The sequence below is a fragment of the Argiope bruennichi genome, chromosome 2 (assembly GCF_947563725.1).
Source record: "Argiope bruennichi chromosome 2, qqArgBrue1.1, whole genome shotgun sequence".
Taxonomy (NCBI): domain Eukaryota; kingdom Metazoa; phylum Arthropoda; class Arachnida; order Araneae; family Araneidae; genus Argiope; species Argiope bruennichi.
The window spans coordinates 64,131,899-64,159,677 of record NC_079152.1 but is presented as its reverse complement, the minus strand read 5'-3'; the positions used below and the strand labels follow the sequence as shown (position 1 = coordinate 64,159,677).

The following is a 27,779-nucleotide window of genomic DNA, read 5'->3' as shown; positions in this document are numbered from 1 at the left end:
ATACTGACAGTTAATTCATTTACTAATTTGCTTTGTTTTGTTAAAATGATTTTTCAAACATTACTGAGTGAAGTTGAACCCGCATTTATATATGATTTTATTTCATTATTTATATTTTGAAATAACTATTACAGATGTGGACTTTTGACACTTTTTTTAAGCATTTACTAGATAAACCGTTAACTTGTTTTGATCCATTTATGAACTGGGAGATTCGTACAATAGTTGTAAAGGTTTGAATGAATTTTTATATTTGGTTTCTAAAGTATTTCATTTTTTAGTACCTAATATTTCTTTATGTTTTACTATCAGTTTTTAATTAAATTTGACACGAGATTAAATATTAATGTGCTATACATTTTTTACTTAGATTGTTTTTCTGCAAGTAGTAAAAAAAAAAAAAAAAAAAAAAAAAATTGAAACATTATGGATATTTTGTAGCTATTTAAAGTATTTTTAATTATTATATTATTTGTATATATCAATATTGTTGATAATATTCTTTTTAAATCTTTTTTTTTTTGTATATAAAGATTTGTTCAATATGCAGATTTATATTTTCAAGAGATATTATATACAGTGTTTAAAATTTGTTAAATTTTTATATTTTAAATTGAAGTATTATATATTTAGTCAGCAGAAGAGGTCTCCCCAAAACTTTCTTGTATGCTCTTTAATATGGATGTTTTCCTTTTGAATGCCATGCTATGTATGGTACTGGCATACAATAGTTGGAAAATATTTATCTTTGACATGAATTTAGCAATCCATTGTGCGATTTCTGGCGAGTTTTTTGCATAATCCTGGCATGCAGTTAATAATATCCAAAATTCAAATTTTTAGTTATGATGCATTTTATTCATCTTATTGAAGTATAAAATTGATCCAGAATTATTTGACAGCAAGTCACACCAAATTTGAAATATCTAAGACATTACATTTTTGAATTATCAAGTTTACATGTTTCTCAAACTTCTGTTTATATGACAGATGGTCAACTTCTTGTTAGATTTTATTCAAAATTTGATAAATGTTTATGCAGAAGATGTTAAACATATGTAACCAAATGTTAACTACCTAATTCTCTTTGTCTTATAGTTATCCTGTTAAATTATGCCTGAAAAATCAGACAGACTTCCTCTGAATGGCTTTTGCTTAAAATTTGATAGAAATCTACAAATTTGGTATAAAGACTTTATATCAAATTTCAACTGTCTAACTTAAAGGATTTTTAATTTATATTTATCACAGACAAGAGACATTTTCTAAAAATGCGTTTTTCGAACTCAAGGAGGTTTTGTGTTTGTCAGAACCTCGAGTTTGAAGTTTTTGATGATTAAAATACTTTCTTTACTACTCTCTTTCTCTACTCATTTTCTACATATAAGAGATATTAAAAATGCAGCTTTTATACTGTTTTTGAATATCATATTATGTTGCTTTAACTTTTGCTAGATAACTCCACTTTATCAGTATCTTTGTTTGAAATTGTCTGTCTGAATGCTGATGATTCAAATATGTCATAATTTCTTTTCCTTGATAAAAGAAGAAAATTCATATTACTGCAAAATATTTTATACTATCTGTTTCCAATGTCATACAATAGGCCACAGGTAGCTTATTACTGGGCATGGAATTCTAGCTAATAGTCAAAGTCAGTGGAACTGAATACATAGAAAGTAACTCAAGGTTTAATTCACCTTTGCTTGTTTTGTAAAAGGCAAACAATGTCGAAAATCCCTTAGCTTTTCATTTTGCATCTTGACTATTTGCTCCTAAGTTTTCTTACATTGCGGTTGCTAAGTCTATTACTTAATTATTTTTAATATATTTTTAAACCTATTTATAATAAATGTTATTGATTAGTGACATATATGTGTATGTGTGCTTATATATATGTTGTGTGTGTATTATATGGGCTAGTATTTTTTTATTTTTTTTTACTTGCAGATTAATTAATGGGTTTTGAAATATTTTTAACGCAATATGTGGTTTGACAACCAAAAAATTTAGGAATTGCTGCTTTATCTGATTATTTTTCTCTGTTATAAGGAGAACATTCAAAAGATTTAATAAAAGTATGATTTTATATAATTTCTTTGCAAACAATTTTAATGCAATGCTAAGCAGGAGTTCATTAATTCCAGCCATACTTTGATTCTACATTTGAATAATATACAATATAATTTAAAGAAAATAACAATCACAAAACTTTTTCTCTGTTAGCTTGAGTTTGTCTGAGAAAGCCAAGTTCTGTGATTTCAATCAAATTTGAACAATTTTTATTAATAACTAATTTTATTGAACTTGTAATTCTGATTGTAATATAATTTTATGTCGTTGATGCTTTATTCAGAAAATGAACTTGCCAGTTATTTAGCTGATGATTACTGATAAACTATTAAATATCCGGTGATTTGTTTAAGTGGTTAAAATGAAGTTTTAATTCTTATTTCTTTATGTTCAGAAGGTAAATAATCATTTGCAATTAAGGGGGTATTTATTAATAACAGTAGTGTTTGTTAATATTTCATTCTGACATGATACATTTAGTTTTAAATATTGTGTATTATGTTAAATTTATGCTATTAAATATTTCCATATTTCCTACTGAATATATTATGTTTGTGAAAAATTCAAGTTCTAGTAAATGTAGTTAGAGGGACCTATTATTTATGATGAACATCATATTACAGATCATATTATGATGAACATCATCAGTGACATATTATTTAATATGATACATCAAACAAAATAATATTTTGATGCTTTTGTAATTTTAAATGATACCAAAAGTTGAAATGTCACATTATATTATTTTGGATTGTTATTTATTATAGAGAATATATATATTTATTTTAATGCTTTTTTTTTTCATCTTTTATTTTTTAGATAATGTATATCAAAAGTTAAATGCATTCGCTATGCAAAGCTCTGGAAAAATTAAATTAGTAGATCTGAACCCACTTTTGACATGCGTCTTATGCAAAGGATATTATATAGATGCCACAACTATTATCGAATGTCTTCATTCTTGTAAGTATATTTTGATTATTGATACAAAATTTATATAAAATAATTTCAAATCTTTATAAAGAGAAGTATCTAAATGTTTTTGTATTGCCATGCTTACATTTATTTAGCTTAGCAAAAAAAAAAAAAAAAAAAAAAAAAAAAAAAAAAAATTGTTACTTCCAAAAGTACTTTGAAAGAGAATATAATTTGTTTCAATATTTTTTGATTCTTCTATATATATATATGATGGCCAGTGATTGGTTGCTAAAAAAATGCCAGTAGTTCTATTGCTTTTGGCAGCATGTTAGTAATAAATTACCAAATATTTTTAGTCACCAATATATTCTTTCATATCTAAAATTTCACTATATTCATTAAGAGCATGTAATTAATATGAAAGTACCTATGTTCTTTTTATTTATGCAATAAGATATGTACTAAGCAGTTTCAATTATTATTATTAAATCAACTTTGATGTATCACATAAAATAAAAAAATTTAAATCTTTACAGTGAATCAGGGTTTTTCTATATGTGAGTACTTGCTTGTAGAGCATTTGTTATTATATTTTAACATCATTTAATGATTTGCCATTAGTGAAATATTTTAATAATTTTGTTTTGTAAATTTTTGAGCAAAAGTTTAGAACTTTTTAATTGCGGACTCCAAATGTCGTACTTTGTGGAATTCCAAAAATGAAAGTGGAGCATCATAAACATTTTGCTTTAATGTAACTTGTAGGTGTTTTGTTATTCTTGCCAAAAGATAATAAAAAATAAAGTAATGCAATAAAGTTCCTCTTTTACTTTTTCATATACAAACTATTCAAAGAAAAAAATGCAAACTTGAGATTTTGCCCAATCTTCCGAAACTTCCAAATAAAATATATTTGGAATAAGGTCTGGTTGTCAACATGATAATGCATAAAGCTTTCAGCTGGAATTTCTTAACATTTAATTTGCAGATTTCTATCAAATTATGAATGAAATCCATTTCCAAGAAGGATTTTTGTCTGTTTTTCCGAATACAGGTGAACACAATAACATCAAAATGCAAAGTGCTACATCAGTAAAATTTGCTACATAGTTTTAGTATCTAAATTATACATCCATATTGAAATTTCAAATTGATCATCTGTCAATCTTTATGTTCACATGCATGTAAATGCTAACAGAAAAGCACAACAACTTAGATAAATAAAATTTGGTAAGTAATCTTGTTTCTAAAATTGTAGCTCTATGACTAATTTTGGATGCAGTTGGCTGACCAATAGTTGCTGTTATTTTAAACTCTTTTGTTGTTATTACTGCACTTCTAAAAATAAAATTCGATGTATTAATTTTCACTGCCTTGCAACAAGGTACTGTCTTTCCAGGACAATAACACTGCTAGACAATCGTCTATGTTTACGGCGGGCATTATAGAAACAGGTTACTGTAGGAAGAGTTCATTTCACAGAGGTAGAAATTAATTCCTGTTTCTTATGCTGGCACGTTTAGTGCCAAATTAGCAATATTTGCTATTATTGCTCTTAATTCTTGAAAACAAATTTAAAAAATAATTCATTAAACTGAAAATCATTTGCATACTCGGAATATTGAAAATATTTGATATTCCTGTCATATGTATACAAAGAACAAAACAAATCAAATAGAAAAACAGAATAATTATTTGTATGTCTAACGATTGCACAAGAAGAAAAAAAATAATTAAGAAGTAAAATCATGCATGACAAAACATTAATTGTCTTCATTTCATTTGTTTTAAATTTATATAAGTTATTAATATCAAATTCTCCACAGCAAACGTGAGGTAATCTGTCTAATTTAACATCAAAACTATAACATAATTAATCGTAATTATTTCATAATTTTTATAAAAGGTTGCTTTTATTCTGTTATAAAGTAAAATGTTCATTGTTAAAAATGCTTGAAATCTTTCCAAATTTATATTTATTTATTTTTCTGATGTATATACTATTTCCCGAAACACAAAATTAATGATTACCATACTATCAATTTTCAGACTTTTAAAAATCAAGCTTTGATTTGTAAATTATTTTCAATATGCACAAGCTTTTTACAGCATAATTAATTTTGCAAAGTTTATATGTAAAAGTATTCTGAAGATAATTCAAGTGTTCATTCATGCACGTGCCAGATGTCCCGGACATAAAGGAACCCAACTAAATAAGCCCAACATCGCTTTACATTATTCTACAAAAAACACAGTAAAAGTTTGTTTTTATATTCCAGATTACCATTTATTCATTTCCCCCGGCTTGAAAAAGAAGTACAATTATTTCAAAGAAAATTTTTTTCTCACGAACTGTCAATTCAAATAATAGAGTGATAAATGAGCTTTTCCTTTCAATGTATATCAGTAGTCATGAGCTTGAAGCAATAAAGGATCCAAATTCCTGCATGCATTTTATCATTTCGGGTTCAAAATTCTTCACTCCCAATGTTCTTCACATTTCTATTCAAAGCCCACCAATGCCGTTTGAGAATACTTATCTACTACCGTTTTATTATCACAATCAGCGCACCTGTGTAGAAAGGAATCTCGTTAAATACTTTAATCCCTCTAACTCACATTAACGTGCATAAATTTTTAGATTCTTGGAATCATAGTTAAGAAGGAAAGCTATTGAAACAACAGGAAAGGCGAGAAAACAAGCCTGAAAAAATGACTATTTTTCTTTATTTTATTGAAAAAAAAGTAATACGCTATCTATATACCCCCCCCCCCCCAGTCTTCTGCCCAATTCCACCCATTTAAAATGGATCGTCCCTACCGAAACCTGTTTCGATAACGCCCGCCGTAAATATAGACAATTGTCTAGCAGTGTTCTTGTCATGGACAGACAGTACCTATTTTTTATGCCAGAGTGAGGGACAATGATATCTTTCTTAAGGAATGTGCAATGAAGATTGGAGAGACATTTTCATCTGCCTTTACTTGTGTTGCACAGTGTATTAAGTCTTTTTTGTTGTTTCAAATGTAACTAATGATCCACTTTTGGCTTTTTAGGCATCTGGTAGTCATAAATTAGTAAAACTATGGTGATATTCTTCTCTTTGAATGAAAATTTCTCAATTGAAATTATTTTTTCAGTAAATTGCTAATGTCAATGTAATTTTCTTAATAGTGCACAATTGTTATGAGAGTGCAAGTATCAGAGTTAATGAATTGTAACAAGTTCATACATTTCATTAATGAAAAACTGATAAAGTTATATGCTTTTCAAGGGTTATTTAAAAATGTATTTAAAAAATTGTAGGTATGTCTAATGAATTAATCTCCAGTAAATTTTGCATTGGTAAGAATGTTTGGCTAAGAACAAGTAAGTGTGAAAAAGGAAAATAAATATTTTCTGCATTGTACTTTCATTAGGAAGGATAAAAACATGCTATTCTCATGGAGTTTATAGATTTCATGGTCAAATCATTTTTACTTGATTTTGATAATTTTAATGTCAGGAAAAAAGATAAGCCTATTTATTTTTATCAGTAAACATTATTAAAAGAACTGAGTATTTTAGAAACATTATCCCATTTAAAATATCACCTACTTTTCTGAAAACAAATGGCAAAAGAAATAATTCTCTGTGGCATAAAGTTAGAATCCAATTTCTTGATCACTTTATGGAAAAAGAAATTTCTTCTAGAAATGAGGAATTTATGAGATTGAATATAAAACTAATGCACTTATTCAGCAAATTAGAAATTTTTCACTATTAACAAAATAATGTATTGGAGATTGAATATAAAACTTATGCACTTGTTCAGCAAATTAGAAATTTTTCACTATTAACAAAATCATTTAATGAATAGGTACAAGTTGTTTGTGTGAAAACTGAACAGATTGAAAGAGTTTAAAAGAATCTGAAAGAGTTTAAAAGAATCTGTGAAAGGAAACACCTTTTTATTTACATATTTAATAAAGTAGCATGATTTTTATATTTGATAGTTGTTTTGTGTATGTTCTTAATCTTTATTTCTAGGAATTGGAATATTAATAAAGTAGAAACATATCATTTTTTTTCTTATGCTACTAACAGTAGTGTAATTAAATAATTTAAGATATGCAATGAAAGTCTCTTAATAGAATTTTTCAAATGGAACTTACTTATGCACACAAATATTTTAAATAACTTAGTTTCAGTGCTTGTGAAAAATATTTTGTAATCCCTGATGCTATTCTATGTTTATATTTGTATGAAATTTAACACTTGCTTAGTTAATACCCAACTTAATTTATTTCACTGAACTTGTAATTATATAATAATAATTTATAATTGGTTCTCATTTTTCCCCTCTATAAAAGTGCTTAAAAGAACTAAGATAAAATTAGTCTATGCACCCTGTAATAAACAAGTAGTTATTTTTTATTGTACTAGGAAGCATGCAATTCCCATGTGCAGGACTCTGAAAACATTTGAGCATTCACTGCACCCAGAGTCTACAATTTTAAGCAAGTGAAAGTGGGAGGGAGGATAACATCTTTATTTGAGAGTATATAAGAAAGTTTTGGATAAGACACTCTTGCTCATTTATTAATACATTTTGATGCATTTATAATTTTAAATAAGTTAAACATTCTTGATTTTATTTATTGCAAAATGATTTTCATATATCCTGACATATATATTTAAAATACTTATTTCAGTTTGCAAAACATGTATTGTCCGCTACTTACAATCTAACAAATTCTGTCCTACATGTGATGTGCAAGTTCATAAAACAAGACCACTTCTGAATATTAGGTATGTATTATTTTATGAGAATTAAATTGTTAGACTATTCTATTTGTTGCAAAAACATATATTGAAATAATTGACAGAACCATGAATTAATTTCCATTCACCTATCACTCTACCAGTTTTATAAATTATGTATTATGAAAGCTCACAACCCTTGATTGGTTACCTGTTTTCAAGACATCTCCATTTTTTTAGAGAAATATCAAAAATATTAGTTTACATTTGTTATGTGGAGAGAGAATGATGACAGAATCCACCAGCCCTAATCACTATACTGATTTTGTCAAATTTTATTTCATATAAAATCTCATGGTATATCAACGATAGACATTTTCCTCTTCAACCATCTTGAGAGATATTGCAAAATAAAATTTTGGCAGAGATATTTGAAAATAAAATTTTAACATCAACATTAAGAGAGATTTTGCTTCTTTTATTTTCCAGTTTTGCCTTTTTGAAAACATAGAACAATTTAAACCATTCAGCAGTTTCTATGTTTTTTGTACAAGTATAATTTAAAATAAGACTTTCACTTATTATAATAAAATGTAGTTTATTACTGTCTTTGATATGATTAAATTAATACTACTAAAATAGTGAACAAATAACAGAATATCAAAAGCAGTTATCTTCAGTTCGTTACTGTAATTTTATTAAAGAATAAATACAAATACTGTAGTTGCAGTACTGTATAGTTAGAAATTTTCGAGTCTGTGTAAATGAAAATTAATTTCTTATATTGCTCCATTTAAGGCCTATAATAATAACTAATTAATTTATAACTTATAATAATTAATTCCATGATGGAATAGTTTATTATCAGTGTAATGTTAATATATAATTCTGTTAATTATATTTTGGTCAAAGACAAAGTAATAGCCTCCTTGATAATATTTTAGCGTCCTTTTCATTTTTAATATATGATTCATAGAATATATAAATTTGTTTTTCTTAAAATCTGGATTGATTCATTAAAAGCTTATTTTTCAGAACAAGATTAGTGAGACAATTTTCTTGATTTGAAATATTTTGTTATAGTTTTCTTTATCTATATGTGTGTGTTATTAAACATAGCTGTTTTATTTTCTTACATGTTCATTGAAAAGTCTATTTTGTTACATACGCTTAATGGAATTATGATTGGAAAATGATTACAAACTCCAATATAAAGTTATGAAAAAAAGAATGTAGTGAAAATTAAACATTCTGTGTAACGTTTGCATCTATAAATTTTGTGTCCTCCCCACCTATCCCTTTAGAAAAATTGCATATTAAGTATGAAGTTATTTTAAGGAAAATAAATTAATAAAAGAAACAGAGTAGGAAAATATGAATTGAAAAGATGTATTGTTCTAAATTTCTAAGAAATTTGCAGCATGATATACAAAAAGTAATATACATGCATGTTTTTCTTTAAATACTTTTGGAGCTCATTAAATGTCCACACATGTAGTGAGATTTTATTTAATGAATGGAGAGATTTTCCAATTATATAGGTGGAAGTGAATTGCAATATTGTATAGAATACTACATTACGGTGAATTTCATTTCAAGGTGATGACAATATTGGCTGTAATTTATTTAAAGTTTTTTTTTTTTTTATCAGTTCATTTTTTTGGAAGTCTACATATTCTAGAACAGTTTGCCTCAGTAGTTTCATTTCTATAAGAAAGTCTCTATCTTCACATGTTAAAAATAATATTTTGTTTGCAATTAAATTAGCTTTATACACAAGAAATGTGTATTTTATAATGAATAATATTTTAGGAGTAATGCTAATTGTGTTCAGATTTTGTTGAATTAAAATGAATGATCTGATTTCACATCATGTAATCATAAAAGGATTGTGAGGGGGTGTGGGGGAAAATTACAATTCCATTCACTATCAAAAAACTTAAGTATTAATAAATGCTCTTCTTCATGTTTTCTTTTAACTTGTATCGATATTATGTACATGCAAATAATCAAAGATGACTTTAAGAACTTTTTGCTTGAAATCTTTGCTGAAAATAAAGAGTGCATAACATTATGTACCATCATCTTCTTTTATCACTTTTAATCAGTTTAATTTTTGCATGCATCTTATAAACTGATTTTTTAGAAATATTTTATCTTTACATAAAATAAAATTAAGTTCAGTAGAATTACTACTGTTTACAAATTAATATATATTTCTAAATATAAGCAAAGACGTGTTTTTTTTTATATCGTCATATGAAGCTACAAAAATTCTTGGCTTATATATGGAAATATGCAATAATTAATTTAGTCTGCACTTTTAATTTCTTGTTTTTTCTTCGTCTAAAGAAGAATTTTACTGATGCCATTAAAATTTCATCTATTGGCGTTACATGATATGCTCTATATAATACTTAATTACTTAATTCGGATATTAAAAGTGTCCATTATGCTCATTTTGAAATTAATATTAGGAACTCTGAAAAAAATGTAGCATTTCAAAACTACTTATAGATGGGGCGGGGGCTCATTTTCTTCTGTTTCTACTTGAGTTTTTTTAGGAGATAGCAAGTAGCATTTTGAAACTGTTTGTATTACTAAGTAATTATATTCATTATGCTTTATTTTTTTTCTCCCTTTTTGGAAAATTTAAAACACTTCTCTTTTTCTTCTACAGATCTGATCAAACTCTCCAAGATATTGTATATAAATTAGTTCCAGGTTTATTTAAAAGTAAGTATGTTTTGCAAACATGAAATATTTTTCTATGATGCTTCTTTTTTATAGTATGATGTATTTTCAAATGCATGCTTTATTTTGATTTCATGAACCAGTATTGGAATTTTAAATTACGGTGGAATAATTAAATTTCAGTAGATGCTGATTAATGTGATCATTTCAAGAATTTTCATAACCATAATCATATTAGTTGATTCAGCTTCATTTTTATCATATCAAAGCAAAGGATAAAAGCACTTGCCTCCTCAGTATCTTATTTTCAAAATAATATATAATTGTAGTATATTAGCAATTATTTCTTAACAGTTTACTCAAGTATTGTTCTTATTTTTTTACTTTGGTATATACTGCCTTCGCTGCACGCAAAGTTTTTCAAAATATTAATCTCTGTTGGAAGTATTTATATTTATTATTTAATCTTACACACTATTTTTCAAAATTTTATAGAGATTTTAAATTATGCTTTAGCATTACATTGATTCATTTTAGGTAAACTTTTATACTTGTTAAGAACTTAAGAACTTGTTATACTTAAAACTCAAATCAGCTCTATTTTCATATCCAATTTAAAGTTGTAATTCAGTCACAAGTGACCGAAGTTTATAACTATTCAACAGATTTCAAGCTAGATCTGGTAGCTTAGCTATTCATTTAAATTAATCTAGACTGCTCTAGTATAGACATCATCAACAACAAAAAGATTCCTTTTACATGGAGACTAACTCTTTGATATTTCTTCCATGCAAAGGGAGTGAGAAATTCCATGAATATCGACCATTAGTGTGGACTAAAAATGAAGAATTTGTTAATTCTTCAAAAGTGATAATATTAAATAATGTAGCAAATACACTAAACGAATATTTTTTGTGTACAATTGAATGTACCACTGGAAATGTTAATTGATTAATGTTAAAAAGAGTGATCACATTAAGTGGCATTATATGTCATGAACTTCATTAAGTAACTAATTTGAAAATGCATGGAAACTGAATTGCAAGTATCTCTTGAAATGGTGTGTAGTAAGTTTTCTCTTAAAGTCATGAATTTTATGGTATTAAATTAGAAAATTGAAATCTTATTTTTTTATATATAAGGTCTTATTTACATATTTTTGTTAGATTCATTTGATAACTAATAGCTGTTACTATAGAGGTAGTTTGGTAATAGCTGTTAGTGTAAGGAAAAATTTCTATTATATTAAATTTTTATTTTCCCTTTAGATGAAATGAAAAGACGGCGCGATTTTTATAGACAAGATGATGCATTAGGTAATTGTTTTATTTCATTATTGTTTTATTCTGTAGTGAAGGTTATGATTGTTTTATTTGTTTGTTTAATTTTACACATGAAAGATTTGAATTTTGAATATAATTAATCAATTTCTTAAGAAAATAATTCAAAGAGTTTTTATTCTTGTTTGATAATAAAATCATGAATTTAAAAAAGTCTTTAAAATTTATTATTAAGAATTGATTTTAGAATTTTTTTTGATTTTTTTTTTTTTTTTTTTTGAACTTTGTAGAATCAAATACATCCATTTCTTCCTGTTTTTCGTTTCTTTAGTATGATTTCTCGATTATCTAATTACATACCATTTGCTTTTGGTTTTGATGTAAGCACTCGGCATTTTGTATCAATTTCTTGTCATTTGTGTGTTAAGTTAATGTGTTGCACAGATGTGAAAGTGGGGCATAATTAACGGTTAATATTGCAGCTCTGTTGTGTACTTAGATTTGTTTTAAAAATTCTGTGTTAGATTTATTGTCCTCTGCATGCAGGAATGATGCATGATAAATTTAGATGTGATTCAGTCATGATTTTTAGTAAATTCCTTATAGAACTACTACCTATTACAATGATTCTTCTAACATGACTTTAGGAAAATTTCAAAAGAATTTTGCTAATCATTATCCCTAGGACTGAAAACTAACCTTCATTAAGTTTATATGTTCTTATTATTTTGAGATTACATCTAAAGTAATTTTGATTCGATTTAAGTTGGGGAGTGTTATAGGGTTGGTGAAAAACTCTATCAAGTTAACAGATGAGCTATCCAACTCATAGAAAATAAATTGGCGAGGGTTTGAAATTCTATTTCACCATATAAATCCTTTATAATTAAAGATAGAAAGGTAATTGAACCAAGACAATTTGTCTACTTATAATGTACAACCTTTATATTATTTTTTCCAATATCTGCTAGAAGTTACAGCTTCTGCAAGAAACTAGAAGTTATGAGCTGAAACATTTTCAATCCCTAATTTTGACTTTGTTTTAACTTCTGTAAGTGATACCTTTTCTAAAGCTGTCATCAATTATATTTTATTTCATGCATTTCTTAAATCTTACCCTTGTAAAAATAGAAAGAAAAGTGGAAGAGTTTTCTTTTTCTTTATTATGTCAAAGCGTAAGGAATTTTATCTCCACCTACTAGCCTGTTGAAAATCTTTTATAAAATTGCAAAATTTTATTAGACTCTTTTATAAATGAAATTATTATTTGTTCAACACCATTTTTTTTAGATTATAGTGCAAATATTAGTGTTGAGGATTATGATTATATGAGGTATTTAGTTGTTGCTTTTAAGGAAGCAGGCCTTATGTGTTTTTATGAATTTCCATTGATAACTTATTTTGTTGGATAGAATCTTTCAAATTTTACATAGCAATGAAGATCTCCACCTTTCCTAGATTTCATAGCCTTTCATTTATTAATTTGAAATCCCATTTGTGAGAACAAATATTCTTCTTCAAAACAATTCCTCTTTAAAAGAAAGTGAATGTAAAAATTTTTTCCCTACTTTTAAACATTTAAAAAAAAAAAGTCAATGATAATTGGTATTTGTTCATTTTTGACATGAAGCAATCTAACCAAAGTAATATGATTGTTTCTAAATATCTGTTTTAATTCTGCATAACATACATGGCACTATAAAAATTTAGTGAAACAATAAGTAATCATATAAAGTGTTCATTCATATTCTATCTACAGAATAACATTGACATTCACATTATAATTGGATATCCCACTTATGCATATTCTGAATCAAAAATAGTTGTTAAAATAGCAAAAAAAAAAAAAAAAAAAAAAAAAGTTTAACAATTTAGTTGTTTGTTACTTATTTTGCATTAAAATCCAATTTATATTTACTTTGTATTAAGATTTTTCAGCTAAATCTTTACAAATGAAATTTAGTAATTCCATTGACTAAAAACAAAACCTTTTAAATTCAAATTTTGTGTTTGTTCCGTTGTAATAGGAATTAAAACTGTTATTGTGTTAATTATGACAAATATGTGGAAAAAATTTCCATGATTGAAGTTTTGTGCCTCATTTGTGTTTATAGTTCAAAAGTCCATCCCATCCTCAAGTGAGAAAAGAGGTGATATCTGGGGTTGTGATCGTCTTATATTCACTCCAGAGGATATTATTAGTGTTTCATTGGAATATTCACCTTTGTAAGTATAATTGTTATGAATGAATTTTCAATTCCAGTATATTTTTTTCTTTGAATAATATTTTACTCTATTAATTGACTATGATATTTTAATGTTTAGAAGAAGATATATCCAATATTCGATCTATTAGATATATTTATATCCAAATCGATACAATTTTAAGAGGAATTTTCTTTTAAATGTTGTTGAATATAATTTATTATAGTTTTGGTGAAATTATTAATCTTTGTATTGCTTTTATAAATATGTATAAGGACTTTGAATTAAATGGTAGCATAATTCTTCTTTAAGATTTTTTCCCACTTTTCACATGAAGATGTTTAATTAAATATTGAATTTTTTTTCAGAAGCAGTAACTCACCTAGGGTTTCATCAAATTTGTTTTCTCTAGAGGTGAGTAATCTTAATCTAGATTATGAACTCTACTTATCTTTCAAAAAATAATTCTGACTTATTTTGATAATGGAAATCTGATTATGTAAAAAACATCAGACTATTTCAAAAGATTTAGAAAATAGATTTAATAACCTAATAATCATTTCTATTTTATAGAGCTTCCATGTTAATGGTGACATCAACAAAAAGGTAAGTGATTTTTTTTTTTTTAATGAAAATAGTGTTTATAACATACTTCTTTTAAAGAATTGTGAGGGCATTGCTGAGAAAAGTCATGATATTTAAGATTTGAGTTAGAAATTTTTTTAATGTGAACATTTCATTTTATAAAATTACTATTTGCTACAAATTATAGGATCAAACATATTTTTGCTTTTTTTTTTTTTTTTTCCTTATAAATGATTTTATTGTAGATTTCCATACTGCATAACATAAGTTTGATCATTTGATACCAGAGGTGATTATGATTTCCTACTATCAAATGCTCAAATTTATTTATTTTTGATTTACGCAATGCACTTATCATGCTAAAATTTTATTTTATTATAAATCTATCATTCAAAGGTTAGTTAGATGGATAATATTATGTTGTAGAGACACACACATACACAAATTCTTAAATATTGATAATTTAAAAGCTTTGTTGGCTATGAAGTACTATTTATTTTTATTAACCTTTTCCAGTATGCTAAAAGAAAGCATACCAATTTTGAAATTTACTTAGAAAAGGAAGGGGGTGAAACCTGAAAAATTATGGGAAAAATAACATCTGGTTTTCTTTTTGGCATAAAAAAAGGCCATAAGAAATATTGAAAGGTTGCAAGAAATGCTGAAAAATATCGCAGATCTTTATTGTTAATTTTATAAAAGTTGACTTGACTAAATTCTTTGGTATTGATAGTTTTTAATTTTTATGTTTTTGTATATCAAAATACAGTGTTTTACAATAGAAGACACTGTGCAAATACAAAAATAAATATTATGATTTATAGAATACATATTTAAAATTAATTAAAAAATGTATAAAGTTGCTTAAAAAGTAATTAAAAGTAATAACTACGCATCCTGTGTTAGTAATAGGTATCTACATATAAGTTAAAATATTTTCTAATCATTTTTATTTCTTTTTTATTTAATAGATTTTTTTTTAATGCTTCAAAATCAAGAAGTAATACAAAAAAAAAATATTATGAATATGTTAAATAGATTATACAATCTCTCTCTTACTGAAATTTTTGGAGCATACACTGTTTCTTTTTTCTATGCTTAATAAAACAGTAAACATTTACATGATATCCATCTTTCCTCTACGTTATTAGTAAATTTGTCCAAAAAATATTTAAATTTCTTTATTAATCCAAAAATTTTATTTTTGGAAGATTATATAGGTATATACTTGGCTCTGTGTTTTATGTCCAATTTATTTAAATACAGTAAGCTAAATTTTAAATGTAAGCTTGAAATTTTAAATATAAATTATATTTTCATGTATCATTCATTTTTTTTTTTATATGCTCTATTTTATCTGACTGTTTATTAAACTTGTTTCTTTATTTTATATGAAATTATAACTTATTATTTTTCAGCGTAAGAAGTGTGCTAAATCTGATCGTCGCTATCTCCGATGTCCTGGTGGTTTAAAAGTTCATCATTTAAAAAAACTACTTCGAGCCAAATATGGACTTCTAAATTCTGATAAAAAGGTTAGATGAAAATATTTTATATACATTATGCTATTTGAAAATAAATTTTTCTTACTATATGTTAAGAAATATTTTTCTTTGTTTATTTTTAGGTTGATTTATTATATATGCATGATGTTTTGAAAGATGAGTTTACTCTGGTAGATCTAGCGTACATCTATGCCTGGAAAAGGGTATGTGTACTGATTCATAATTTTTTTTTTTTTTTCCCTTTTAATATTCTAAATATTTTTGTAAATTTCCCAATTCTATATATAATTTTGGGATTTATTCTTTAGATATTAAAGGCTTATTTAAAACAAATTTCTAAAAAAATTTATTTTGAAGTTTAATCAAAAAACAATTTTAGAATGTTTTTAGCATAATACCAGAGCATCTTATCACACCAAAATTGATTTTACACTATTTTAAATATTTTTTTAAAGTCTTTTCCGTGATACCAATTTTATTTGAATGAATACGTTTTTTCCTTCTTTAGTTTTAGTAACTTTTGAAAATTCAATTTTTGACACAATTTATAATAATGATTTTTGTTATAATGAAATTCAAAACAATATTATTGCTTCTTTGAATTGTTGAACTATGTTATTTTACCACTGTTAAAGTTGTGATAAAAGAGGGGGGTGCTTTCTTTGCTTTAATTTAAAAATTGTAATCCATTTATTGAATAAGATTCTTCATTTGATGAGTTTTTTTAAATTTTAAAGCAATGCTATATATATTGTCTCATGCTGGTTTCAAAAAATATTTTTTTTAAAAATGCTTCATCTGGCATTAAAATCTAGAGCTACATAAGTCTTTTTTTTTTTTTTTTTTTTACATTTAAAATAAGATCCCCCCCCCTCCCATGTAGAACATGTTTTTATAAAAATTTAAAAAAGCCCTTTGCAAAACTTCAGAAGCAAGAAGCAATGAAAGTCCAGCCATTATGAACTATTCTTTTCTCTTAAAAAAAGGATCTAAAAAAGTACATTTAGAATATGGCTTTGTTGTATCGTTAATTTCATAGCAGATTTGCCATTCCGAAATGCTTTATAAGACTGCAAATAAAATTACTAGATATAGCGACGTAGTACTGGAGGTCGTTTACACTTTTCATCCCAGCCATGTTGAATTTTATTTGTTGCATATATAAAAAGCAAATATAAAATTTATGATCATTCCATGCTTCTACATCAATATCAACATTTTCAGATGGATCCATTTAAATGAATTGGTAACTTGCTTATTTTAAGAAATGTTTAAAAAAAAAAGATCAAGCATCTTTATTTTTAATCTTATAAGAACTGGCTTAATTTTTTTTAATTCATTTTTATGATCATTGTTGTTTTTGTAAACATTTAAAAAATACAAATTTTAAATTAATTAAAACAATTTCTGTAAAATCTATGTATTATTATAAAACAGAAAATATCCATTACTTAAAAAAATATACAGGTTTACTTATGCATTCATGTGTAAAAGAACTTTTTTTTTTTTTTTTTTTTTTTTTTTTTGCTATGGTGCTTAAAAGTGGTTAATTTTTGCAGCAACTCCTCACTAAAATTCACTCTCATTTCCTTGTAAAAGCATTTGATTAAAAAAAAAAAATCTATAAATATTTCTTTTGTCGAACTAAAAAAATGTAATTTTGTTATAGAATTTCACACCTACACCATTTAATGACTACATGATTTTTCTTTTCACTTGTAAACAAATTGAGATTTGTTTTTAGGCTTTTTGATGGATTATTATGAATCTCAGTCATGTTAAATATTATTGCAGAAATGAAAGAGATTATTCTTATGTGCAGATTAATTGATTGAATGGAGCTTTAAAGATGTTCAAGAAGAATAATTGATATGTTTTAAGATTCTCGGGATGTTTAGCATTTATGTGGTTGATTCAAGTCTTGAAAGTTGACTGTCTTAATCAACAACAGAAATTTTGAATTTTATGGGCCCATTTTTGTAAAAAATGAAGAAATTCTTTCAATAAATATATGAAATATGCTTGCTATAGAATTGCCCCAAGTTTATAGGAATTTTATTCTCTACTTTATACAAATCCCGTAGCTATTTGTTACATATTTGTTAATAGAACACTGCAATCAGTAAAATCAGTTTTTCAGATGCTCATTTAATTTCATGATAAATAGCAGATTTTACTTAACTGCTTTTGTTTTAAAGAAATTTTAAAATTTAATTATGAAATCTAACTAATTAATAGCAAAATTTCCATTAAATATTTTTTTACTGAATTTTGAATAAATAGCAGATATTGGTGATGAATCATTTTGTTTTTTAATTCTATTATGCAAGTTAGTATTTATGAGGAGGTAATATCTTGTCTGAATATATAAAGTAATTAATGTATGCCTATTTCTTGTAAAAACAACCTTATTCCATTTGATATTTATTCAGGATCTTCTCTTTACGTTACATTCTATCTATTTGCATTTATTTTGGAATATTCACTTTAGGAATTTTGCTGCTCTTTCTGTAGGGTTGAAATTCCATTTTTCTTTATTGTTTAAAATAATAGCAAACAACCGAAGAAGTAGCTTACTAAAAGTTTTTATTTTTCATGCTTACTTATTCTCAAAACCTGATTCTCCCCACAGAATTACTTTACATTACTAATTAAATTTATATATTTCAGAGTGAACCTCTCAGGCTTTTCTACAAAATAACTGAAAAATCAAATATAATTGTCCAGAACATAGAAAATTCCAATATTATTGAGGCTTTTGCAAATACAGTAGCTCTTGAAAACCAAGTTCCTTTAGTTGTATCTACTGCATCCACATCTACGTGTACTATTCCCATTGCTTCACTTGCCCCTTCTGTGGCAACAGCGCCTTCATCTCGTCATCCATCCCCACCACCATCTCCTCAAATGGCTCAAGAACCAAATTATTTTCGGGTTGCGAACCAGAATGCTGCCATTTTGCACAGAGGGCAAGATGCAACACTTCCAGAACCCAAATTAAAAAGTGCACTGAAGAAAACCTCTAGCTTCAATTCAAGTGAGTCTCCTCCAATTTTGAGAAATTTGGATAATGATGTTCCGGAGTTTGCCAGTAAAAGTCAGTTAGAAAAAGGAATTCTAACAAACTGTAAAACTCCTAATGATTTAAAACTGAAGAAAAGAGTTACATTTAGTGTAAATCTAGTTCAAGATTGCCAAACCAACAATAATAGTATGAAGCGAAAAGCACCAAAGTATCCTGGTCATCGTGGCTTGTACAAGCATGACCCAGTTAATGCTTCGACAATCAACAAAGTTTATCATTCTAAAAACAAGGTCTTATCTCGTAAAAGTTCCTGACCCCAGTGTTAACAATATATATCTATGTATGAGCTTTAGTAAATTGTCTTTCCGTCACTGCCTCAAATTCAACTCATTCGTTTGCAAGGAAAAGCAAAAAAATTTCATTATAGCACATACTTTTTGTACATGGAAACAAGAATTTTTATGAAGACTTTATTGATTGGTTCTAGAAACCAATTCAGCCTGTTCTGAAAATTTAAATGTATGTATGAAAAATGGTATATTGCATAAGGGAAATATATATTGAAAAGGGAATGATTATGAAATCAATTTCAAAATCCAGTTAATGTTTTGTAGGTATATTCTAACAGTGAAGAACAAGTATTTTAAAATATTGTAATTTGATGTACCTACTGTTAAAGGGAAGGTGTTAGTGCTGCAGCATTACATTTGAATAATGCATTCTCTTTAATTATTTCATTAAAAAAAGTATCACTATATTTCGAGGCATCTATATATATACAAACATGACACATTCTGCAAAAACCTGGATTTCAGTATTTCCAAAATCAAATTCTATTATTCTTGATGTCAGTTAACTTTTTTTTTATGTAACAATTCTACATTATTTTTATATCTCAAGCACTTTTTGTATAAATTTATTCATTTTGTTGTTCAGTTAATTATATTTATGCATATCTCAGTGTTTATGTTTGAAACAATTCATTATTTTATGAAATTCAGCCTTTTTGGTTCCAAGCCTGTGTCATGTCTGTATATGAAAATAATTTGATTGTTATTGGTATATAGGAATCCTTATAAAATCTGCTTGAAAAAAAATGGTTATTTACTGATATTTTAGTATTACTTTTCTTAAATAATTAAACTTTTTTTTTTTTTTTTTTGCTTAGAACTTCTTGTCTGCATTAAGCAATTCAAAAATCTGCCATCTTTAAGAATAAAAATATTTAAATGTTCATGAATAATCAAATGGGAATTCTTTTCTTTTGGAAATTTTATTCATCACTTTGAAAAATTTGCTAAATTACTAAAAATATCCTGTGCATTTATAAATCTTGGAACTCAAAATTGCTTAATTTATTAAATTAAATATAGGAATTATTAATTACATGATTTCAAAAAGTATTAAACATTAAAAAAAAATCTTTGAAGTAATTTATTTGTACATTAACTTAAAACTTCCAAGGTGCTTTAAATATTGGATGGTTCATATTTGCATGTTGTTATTTAAATATACATTTAACATTCGGTGTAATAAACTGCCACCAATAAGTGCGAGGAGTGAACGTTCATTCATCAATGCTCAAATCATTATCTTTATAATGCATTAGAATGATTATTATATTACTACTATATTCATTAGATATTAATTCATGTTATAATTAAGATCATGTGATTTTTTAAAAAATTTTGCAAAAAAAAAAAAGTACTATAACCTCAAAAATGCCACACCTGATTCAACCTACAACTTTTTGATTAGATTGCATTATTATGTCTCTTCAAAAACTCCCAGTTATAAAGCTTTATTAATTAAATTTCTTTTCAGTTTAAAGACTTTGTAATTCTATCTGCGACGAAAAAAATGATTTTAATTAAAATTCGCTGTGTATATATCTGCGCTGAATTAAAGTAACGAATATGAGAACATTTCAGTGAAACATATATATATATATACACGAAAAAAGGGTTCAAGCATATATTTATGCTACTGACTTGATATTGTTAAGAAGTTCCTCGTTTTATACCTCTAACATTAACTTTTTTTAAAAAATGAACCAAACTATCTAATTCTATAATTTATTTTCTTGCTGCAGATCCTTGCAAGAATGCTTTTGAATCATCTTATATATTTGTAGCTACAGATAATTTAGTGTGCATATAAGTGGATAAAGATAATTGAAGTCCAGTTTCATTCTTTTTGATTATTTTAAAATTTTTGTTTAAAACATTTGTCCATTTAAACAAATAATTTTACTACTGCTTGTCTTGAGAATAAGATGAAGCATAATATTTTGCTATAAAATGATAGATTATTATGTTATATAAAAATTGCGAGCAATTGTAAATGCTTTTTCTGATTGTTTTCTTGACTATAGGCATTAGCCATTCTAGAGTGGTTAGAACTGATGTGGAAAAATAGTATAATTTTGATGCTTTAACTTTCAAAATTAGTGGATAATCAAACATGAGGGATGCTCTTTATATATTTTTGTGCTTGGATTCTTAAATTTTAAAAAATATATATATAATACTGGTATAATTGCAATGGAAGTTTTATTATAATTAATTTCTAGTACTTAATTTATGAGCTAATTATTTTTATGAACAATTATATTGATACTTGCGTAAGTACTCTATTGCTTTCTTTTCATGGTGTCATTTCTCTGTCTGAACAAACAGGAAAATATAGTGTTTGATTGATCAAGCTGACTGTGCATTGTAAATTACAAGTTGCAATTTATTAATAAATGATAAAATATTTGTTTCAATATAATAACATGTTACTCAACATGCTTTGCATGGTCAATATGAATTGTTTTGTCTGTAATGTGTAAGAGGCAATGCATCTAAATATTAATTTGATTGGAACAAAAGGTAACTTGTTCTTCACTGTTATGTGATGTAAACATTTTGATTAGAATCAATTTTTGAGTAAAATAACGCATATATTTTTGTTCTTTGATTTTTCATTTTTACTGATGTTAGTCTTAAATCAAAATATAACTGTAAGGAAGTAGAAGATTAGAACAGGAAGATGATAAAAATATGTTTTTACCGTTCAAGTATTTTTTTATTTTTCCAATTATAAATGAAAATGGCAAGTTGCTGAATCTTTGTATTTCTTTATTTTTCAAACAAAATAATTTTTTGTTATTGTCTTTGTATTCTAGTCTATTGACCAATTTATTTCCATTTTTTAACATTATACTACACACTAGAACAAGGAATTGGTGCCATGTAAAAGTTATGAAATAATTTTGGGGCATTTGAAGTTGCTTATGATGTTATAGACAATATTTTATAGATTGCCAAATATTTAGGTTCAAGATGTCTATATTTTAAGTTACATATATAATTCTTTTTTGAAAAGCCTAAGGAGAATTTTTTAAGCTCACATACTGTGTTAAGGTTTATTTTATATCAGAATCCTTTTCACTCTTTCTTAACACCAAGCTCAATATTAAGCTTCCAAGACAAAAGTGTTAAAAAAAAAAAAAATCTTAACAATTTTTTTTTTAATCGAGGTTCTATAATGCAATCCTTAAATTGTTATTTTGGGCATGTATTGTGATTAATATTTTATAGCACTAGTTAAAATTCCCACCGTGTTTATTTCTTATTACCGTGTTTAAGTAAAAAATTGTATATGAAATTTTTATATCGCAAGAACTTATTTTCATATGTCTATAATGAATTATAATCAAAAACTAGACAACTGAGCTATGGGGTTGCATTTCTTTAATAATAAAGAACATTCATTGTTATATATTCTATGAACAAAATATAATGTTCAGTGTGAATGTAGCATGCAGGGTTTCTATCTTTTTCTCAAAAAAATGCTCAATCTTAATACAATTGGACAGATTTTTTTTTAAATGGATGTCTGTATTTTAGTATAATGTAATAATGTGCAAGAATTAACAAGAAATATTTTGTACAATTCTGCTCAATTTTTTTGCAAACTTTTTATATAAAATTTATTGAAAAGCTTTCATTTTTTTAAATAATAAAATGTACATAGAAATATAGTTGGTCTTTAAATTATATTTCTAACTAAATGTATTCATGTTTGTAAGTAATAATTTGTTCCTGCATTCATTATTTTTTACAGTTATTTCATGTACAAGGCAGCTATTTGTGTAAAATACTCATATTTGCAAGGCTAAGTTTTTAATTTATTTTTAGATCAACAATTTAATAGATGAAGTGAAAAAATTATTCCCAACATCAGTTAAGAGTGCAATTCCAGCTTATTTCAACATTCTAATTGAGCATAAATTTAATGTATAATTTAAATTTGGTCCTTGTGCCATAAAACCAAACCTTAATTATATTTTGATATTTTTTTAAATAAAAGTTTAACAATTTTTTTTATAAAAACAGATAGAATTCCTATTGATAGTACCATTTTTTATTAAATACTAAGCTTTTGAAATTTTATTTTAAATAAATAGAACTCCTGAATAACAAACGATCATCAAAAATGCAACCGATTAATCTTAATATTTATTCTTTCATAATTTTGTGTGTATTTAACTAATTCCATCCAACAAAATGCCTTTATTGTAAAAATGTTGAATTATTTTTTCATGTGATTATTACTTAATTAATGTACTTAATAAAAGTTATATTCAGCTCATTTTTATAATTATGGCAAAAGTCATAAAAATTTAATGGTGTTTGTTTGCATACTTTATATTTTTCAAGAATATATCTTTTTCTAAACTTTGTTTCATACTGAAGCTGTGTGGCGCTTATACATATGACATACCATTTGAGATAGTTTAAAATGCATGGTTTTTATGGCTGTTCTAAAAATTTTGTATTACAAATTCTCTCAAATGCTTGGTTCTTCATAATTATAAAATTTATTTAAATGTTTGTATATTTAGTCATTTTGTGATAGTGTAATAATATTTGTACACATTCCACTTCCGAGTTGGACAATGCACAATTTAACATGTTGGTATTTTTTTAATGAATTCAAAAACAATTCAAGTTCCTTGAACACATATTTTAAAGTGAAAATTTTGCTTCAGATATATTTATGTTTAAAAATAAAGAAATTGCATTTTTTTTTTTTTTAAATCTCAAGAATTTTATTTAATTTACATCAATAATGGGTTTAGAAGTGATATATACTTTTTAGAAAAAAGAATTGCCAAAGAAATCCCATTAATATTTTGATTCAAACTAAAGTACAAAAACATCCTATGTTTTCTACCTTTTGTATATTTTCTTTACATGTGTTCAATTTTTTTTTTCTTTCCATTTTTATATGTTCTTACAACATTGTAAACTATTTATAAGAAATATATTTTTGTAATGGAATTTATCTGCATTGTATAGATACTTTTCTTTGTAATGTATTATGAAATTCCATGTAAATAAAATGTTACTCAAAATCAGTGTAGTCCTGCAATTAATAAATTTGGTTGCTCTATAAGCAAATTCGACAATATTTGAGTAAAAACAACAAAAATGTTTATAAAAAGATTTAAATGATAAAATTCCAGGACATTTGAAGGTGGGAAAACTATTGTATATTTCCCATGGAATAAGATAATGACAATCTCAAATAACCTGTAAAATGGTAGTAAAAGAAAAAAATGCTTCTGAACATTTCTAATTTTAGTGAAGCTGACACATACAATTATGACCTTAAACAATAGAATGCACAAAGTTGGTCGTTTGGTGTATAATTAAAACTGATCTCTTATTTGTCATTTTTAAGTGATTATCTTAAATATTGTTTTAACTGATTTTAACTGTATTTGGTTATAAAATTGTAAATTACATTTAGAATTGATTCTTGGATAATTCTAATTCCAGCCTAAAAACATTTTGATGAAAAATCATACAAGAAAAATAAAATTGGGTACAAGTTTATTCAGATTTTAATACATAACATTTCAACACTTTTTTTTTTACAGGGTGATAGTATGAAACAAAAATAATTTACATTAACTTCTATCAGTAAGGTGTGTAGTAAAAATAATGCTTTCCTATTTTCAAAACATAAATCTAGATTAAAACATTGCTAATTAGCTTCATTTCACATTTAATTACAATGAACACCGAAGATAATTGGCAACTCAAAAAACACACAGTACAAAAGGATTTTCTGGAAAATGCCCACAAATAAAGAAAATATACTTTTGATGGCACAAACTGCTAAGCTGAGAAACATTTTCCTCAGCAAATTGACTAAGTACTCAAATTTGAGTTGCCCAACTACAATTGCAATACTAAGTGAAAATGATTTTTTATAATCAAGATAGTTCACTTAAGAGATGTATAAACTTAAATAATTACTTTGATGTTAAGATTTACAAAAGAAAATATAAAATTAGGCAACAGCAAAAGATATAATTTGCAATATAATTTCAGTATATATAATAACTTCACATACCAAAAAAATATCTTCAAAAATTAGTTTTTCAGATGATCAAAGCACATGAAATTTTTAAAAAAATGTTGACAAAAATATTCACTTTAAAATTTATGATTTTTTTAGTTAGAATTTGTGATGAAACAAGGTAATGTAGGTTTGAAAAATTGAAAATCCATTTTGAATTTTATGGACATATTTATGTACAGATAGTATAAATTTTTATATAATCTATTAAGGTGATATAAAACAAATTCTTACTGGAAGATCAATTTTTTTCAATCTTTTTTCTAGGTTAAAATGGAGCACTGATACATTTTTTTTTTGATGAATTCTTGAATATTTAATAACATTGCTAGTTTTCTGAACAGTTCATCATTGCAAATGAATTTTAAATCTCTATAAATGCATCTAAAATACAGAAATATAAATATTTTGGCTCCAGGCTCAAAACAATGTTGGTTTATATACACATACAAAATTGCAAAATAAAACTTCAAACCTACATGAGAGGAAGAGGAATGCTTATTTTTTTTTCAGAGAAAAGGTTCAGAAATAAATATTTAAATAAGAGAAAAATAGACAAATAATACATGCAATACATTTCATGAAATGCAAATGTCATTTTACATAGTACATAAATAAAACTTACTCTTTGAAGTTAAAATTTTAATTCAGTTAGACACAAATGTTTGTGCTACCTTTTTGTTTTTAGCTAATCATGCCCCATGAACAGTTATTTCTTGATACAAAAAAAATAAATCATTAGTAGTTGTTCTACATATCAACGTATCATAGGTTTCAAGCAAAATTTCTTAAAAATAGCTAATAAGCTACTTTTAAAAATTATATCCTGAATGACTTATTTACAATTTCAGTTATGCATGGAGAGATAATGGGCAAGCAGGAATAAATTTCGGAACTCATTTCTGAGTGCCACACTCATAATAAATTGAAGTACCAAAAAAAATGAATTTTCGGAACTGACACTCATTCTTCAGGTGTGGTGACTTTTTCTTCAGGTTCCTGTTCTTCCTGTTCCTCAGTTAACTTTTCCTCAACAACCGTAGATGAGTCATTTTCAGGTGGGTTTTTCGCTTCTTCTATAAAAATAAAGAAGATTTATTTTGTTAAAAGAAGAGAATTTTTCTAAAGAATAAATCTGATTTTTAAAAAAATAGATATTTTCTTCACATGATCAATATTTGAATAATACTATTAGCTGATAATTTTCTGAAATTTGTTAGAAATCAGAAGAAAAACATTTCAGCAAGAAATACAAATTAAAACTAAAATAAACATTTTAAATAAAGTGAGAAAAAAAGGATAAACATTATTCAAATACAGAGTTAAGAAAATTTTCAATTACAATGCACTACACAATGTAGGAATTTCAATAAATTCCAGAAAATTTTTTTCAGGATAAAACTTAACGAAATCTCTGCTAAAGATACCATTTGAAAGACTTATTAAAGGCGTATAAGATTAATTATTTTCTTTTAAAATTACCACCATAGATAAAGTAGAATTTTATGATAACCAAGAATCATCTATAATTAACTAATAAAAAAAAGACAGCAAATATAAAAATATAATTTTACAGAAAAAAAATATGAGGAAACAGCTAGTTAATTCAGATTTGCATATTAAATGAATATAAATTAATTCAAATCTGATGGATTTTTCTCTTCCCACAAATAGCAAATAATTTTATTATTATTATTACTTTAACTAAATTAACATACATTTATTGAAGAATGAAAACTAAATTTTTTAATACTAAAAATGTATGCTTTTTTCCCCTTCATATGTTGAGACAAAAGGTAGGTGTGTCTGTGTGTGTGTTTTAGCTATGCAAGGCTTACAGCTCTAAATCAATACCAATCAATGGCGGAAAGAAGTTTCAAGTGGAAAAGCGAGAGTATGTATGCAAATTTAAAAACAAGATTATGCATAAAATCTATAAAAAAATACGGAATAAAATACAAAACAGCTCACACACACACACACACACACACACACACACACACACACACACACACACACACACACACACACACACACACACACACACACACACACACACACACACACACACACACACACACACACACACACAAATGGACTTCAACATCACAGCAAGAACACAGATTAGTAGATGATAAATTGAAATGTTTAAAACAGAATTAAAGATTTGAATATTCCATCATATTTATTCAATTCAAATCAATAAAAACACATTGCGTTTATGAAATATTTAAGAATATTTCCTATTGTGAGAAAGAATTAAATTTATTACAATCACCATGGAATTGCATTTGGAAGTGAAAGATGTAAATAATTTTTATATTAAAAAGTAA

General features: G+C 25.8%; 2 protein-coding genes across 4 annotated transcripts in view; one reads left to right on the top strand and one right to left on the bottom strand.

Moving 5' to 3' along the window:
• Positions 1-24,071, top strand: LOC129955975 (polycomb complex protein BMI-1-like). Its single transcript, XM_056068266.1, has 11 exons — positions 1-233; positions 2,893-3,036; positions 7,687-7,783; positions 10,416-10,471; positions 11,698-11,745; positions 13,824-13,935; positions 14,283-14,328; positions 14,488-14,520; positions 15,918-16,034; positions 16,127-16,207; positions 18,675-24,071. The coding sequence occupies exons 2-11, from the start codon at positions 2,925-2,927 to the stop codon at positions 19,341-19,343; spliced, it is 1,371 nt and encodes a 456-aa protein (XP_055924241.1). The 5' UTR covers positions 1-233; positions 2,893-2,924; the 3' UTR covers positions 19,344-24,071.
• Positions 24,072-24,897: 826 nt separating this feature from the next.
• Positions 24,898-27,779, bottom strand: part of LOC129955939 (5'-AMP-activated protein kinase subunit gamma-1-like) — a 509,804-nt gene continuing 506,922 nt past the window's right edge. For all 3 annotated transcript variants that reach the window (XM_056068262.1, XM_056068265.1, XM_056068264.1), the window contains one exon: positions 24,898-26,522. In XM_056068262.1, the coding sequence (XP_055924237.1) occupies positions 26,410-26,522 (113 nt within the window). In that variant the 3' untranslated portion in view covers positions 24,898-26,409. The remainder of the gene's footprint in view (positions 26,523-27,779) is intronic.

Excerpts from the sequence above, each read along its gene's own strand:
- LOC129955975 (XM_056068266.1), top strand. The coding sequence starts at position 2,925 with ATGCAAAGCTCTGGAAAAATTAAATTAGTAGATCTGAACCCACTTTTG. Across the intron at positions 3,037-7,686 it reads TATCGAATGTCTTCATTCTT|TTTGCAAAACATGTATTGTC; the intron begins GTAAGTATATTT and ends TACTTATTTCAG. Across the intron at positions 14,329-14,487 it reads CAAATTTGTTTTCTCTAGAG|AGCTTCCATGTTAATGGTGA; the intron begins GTGAGTAATCTT and ends TCTATTTTATAG.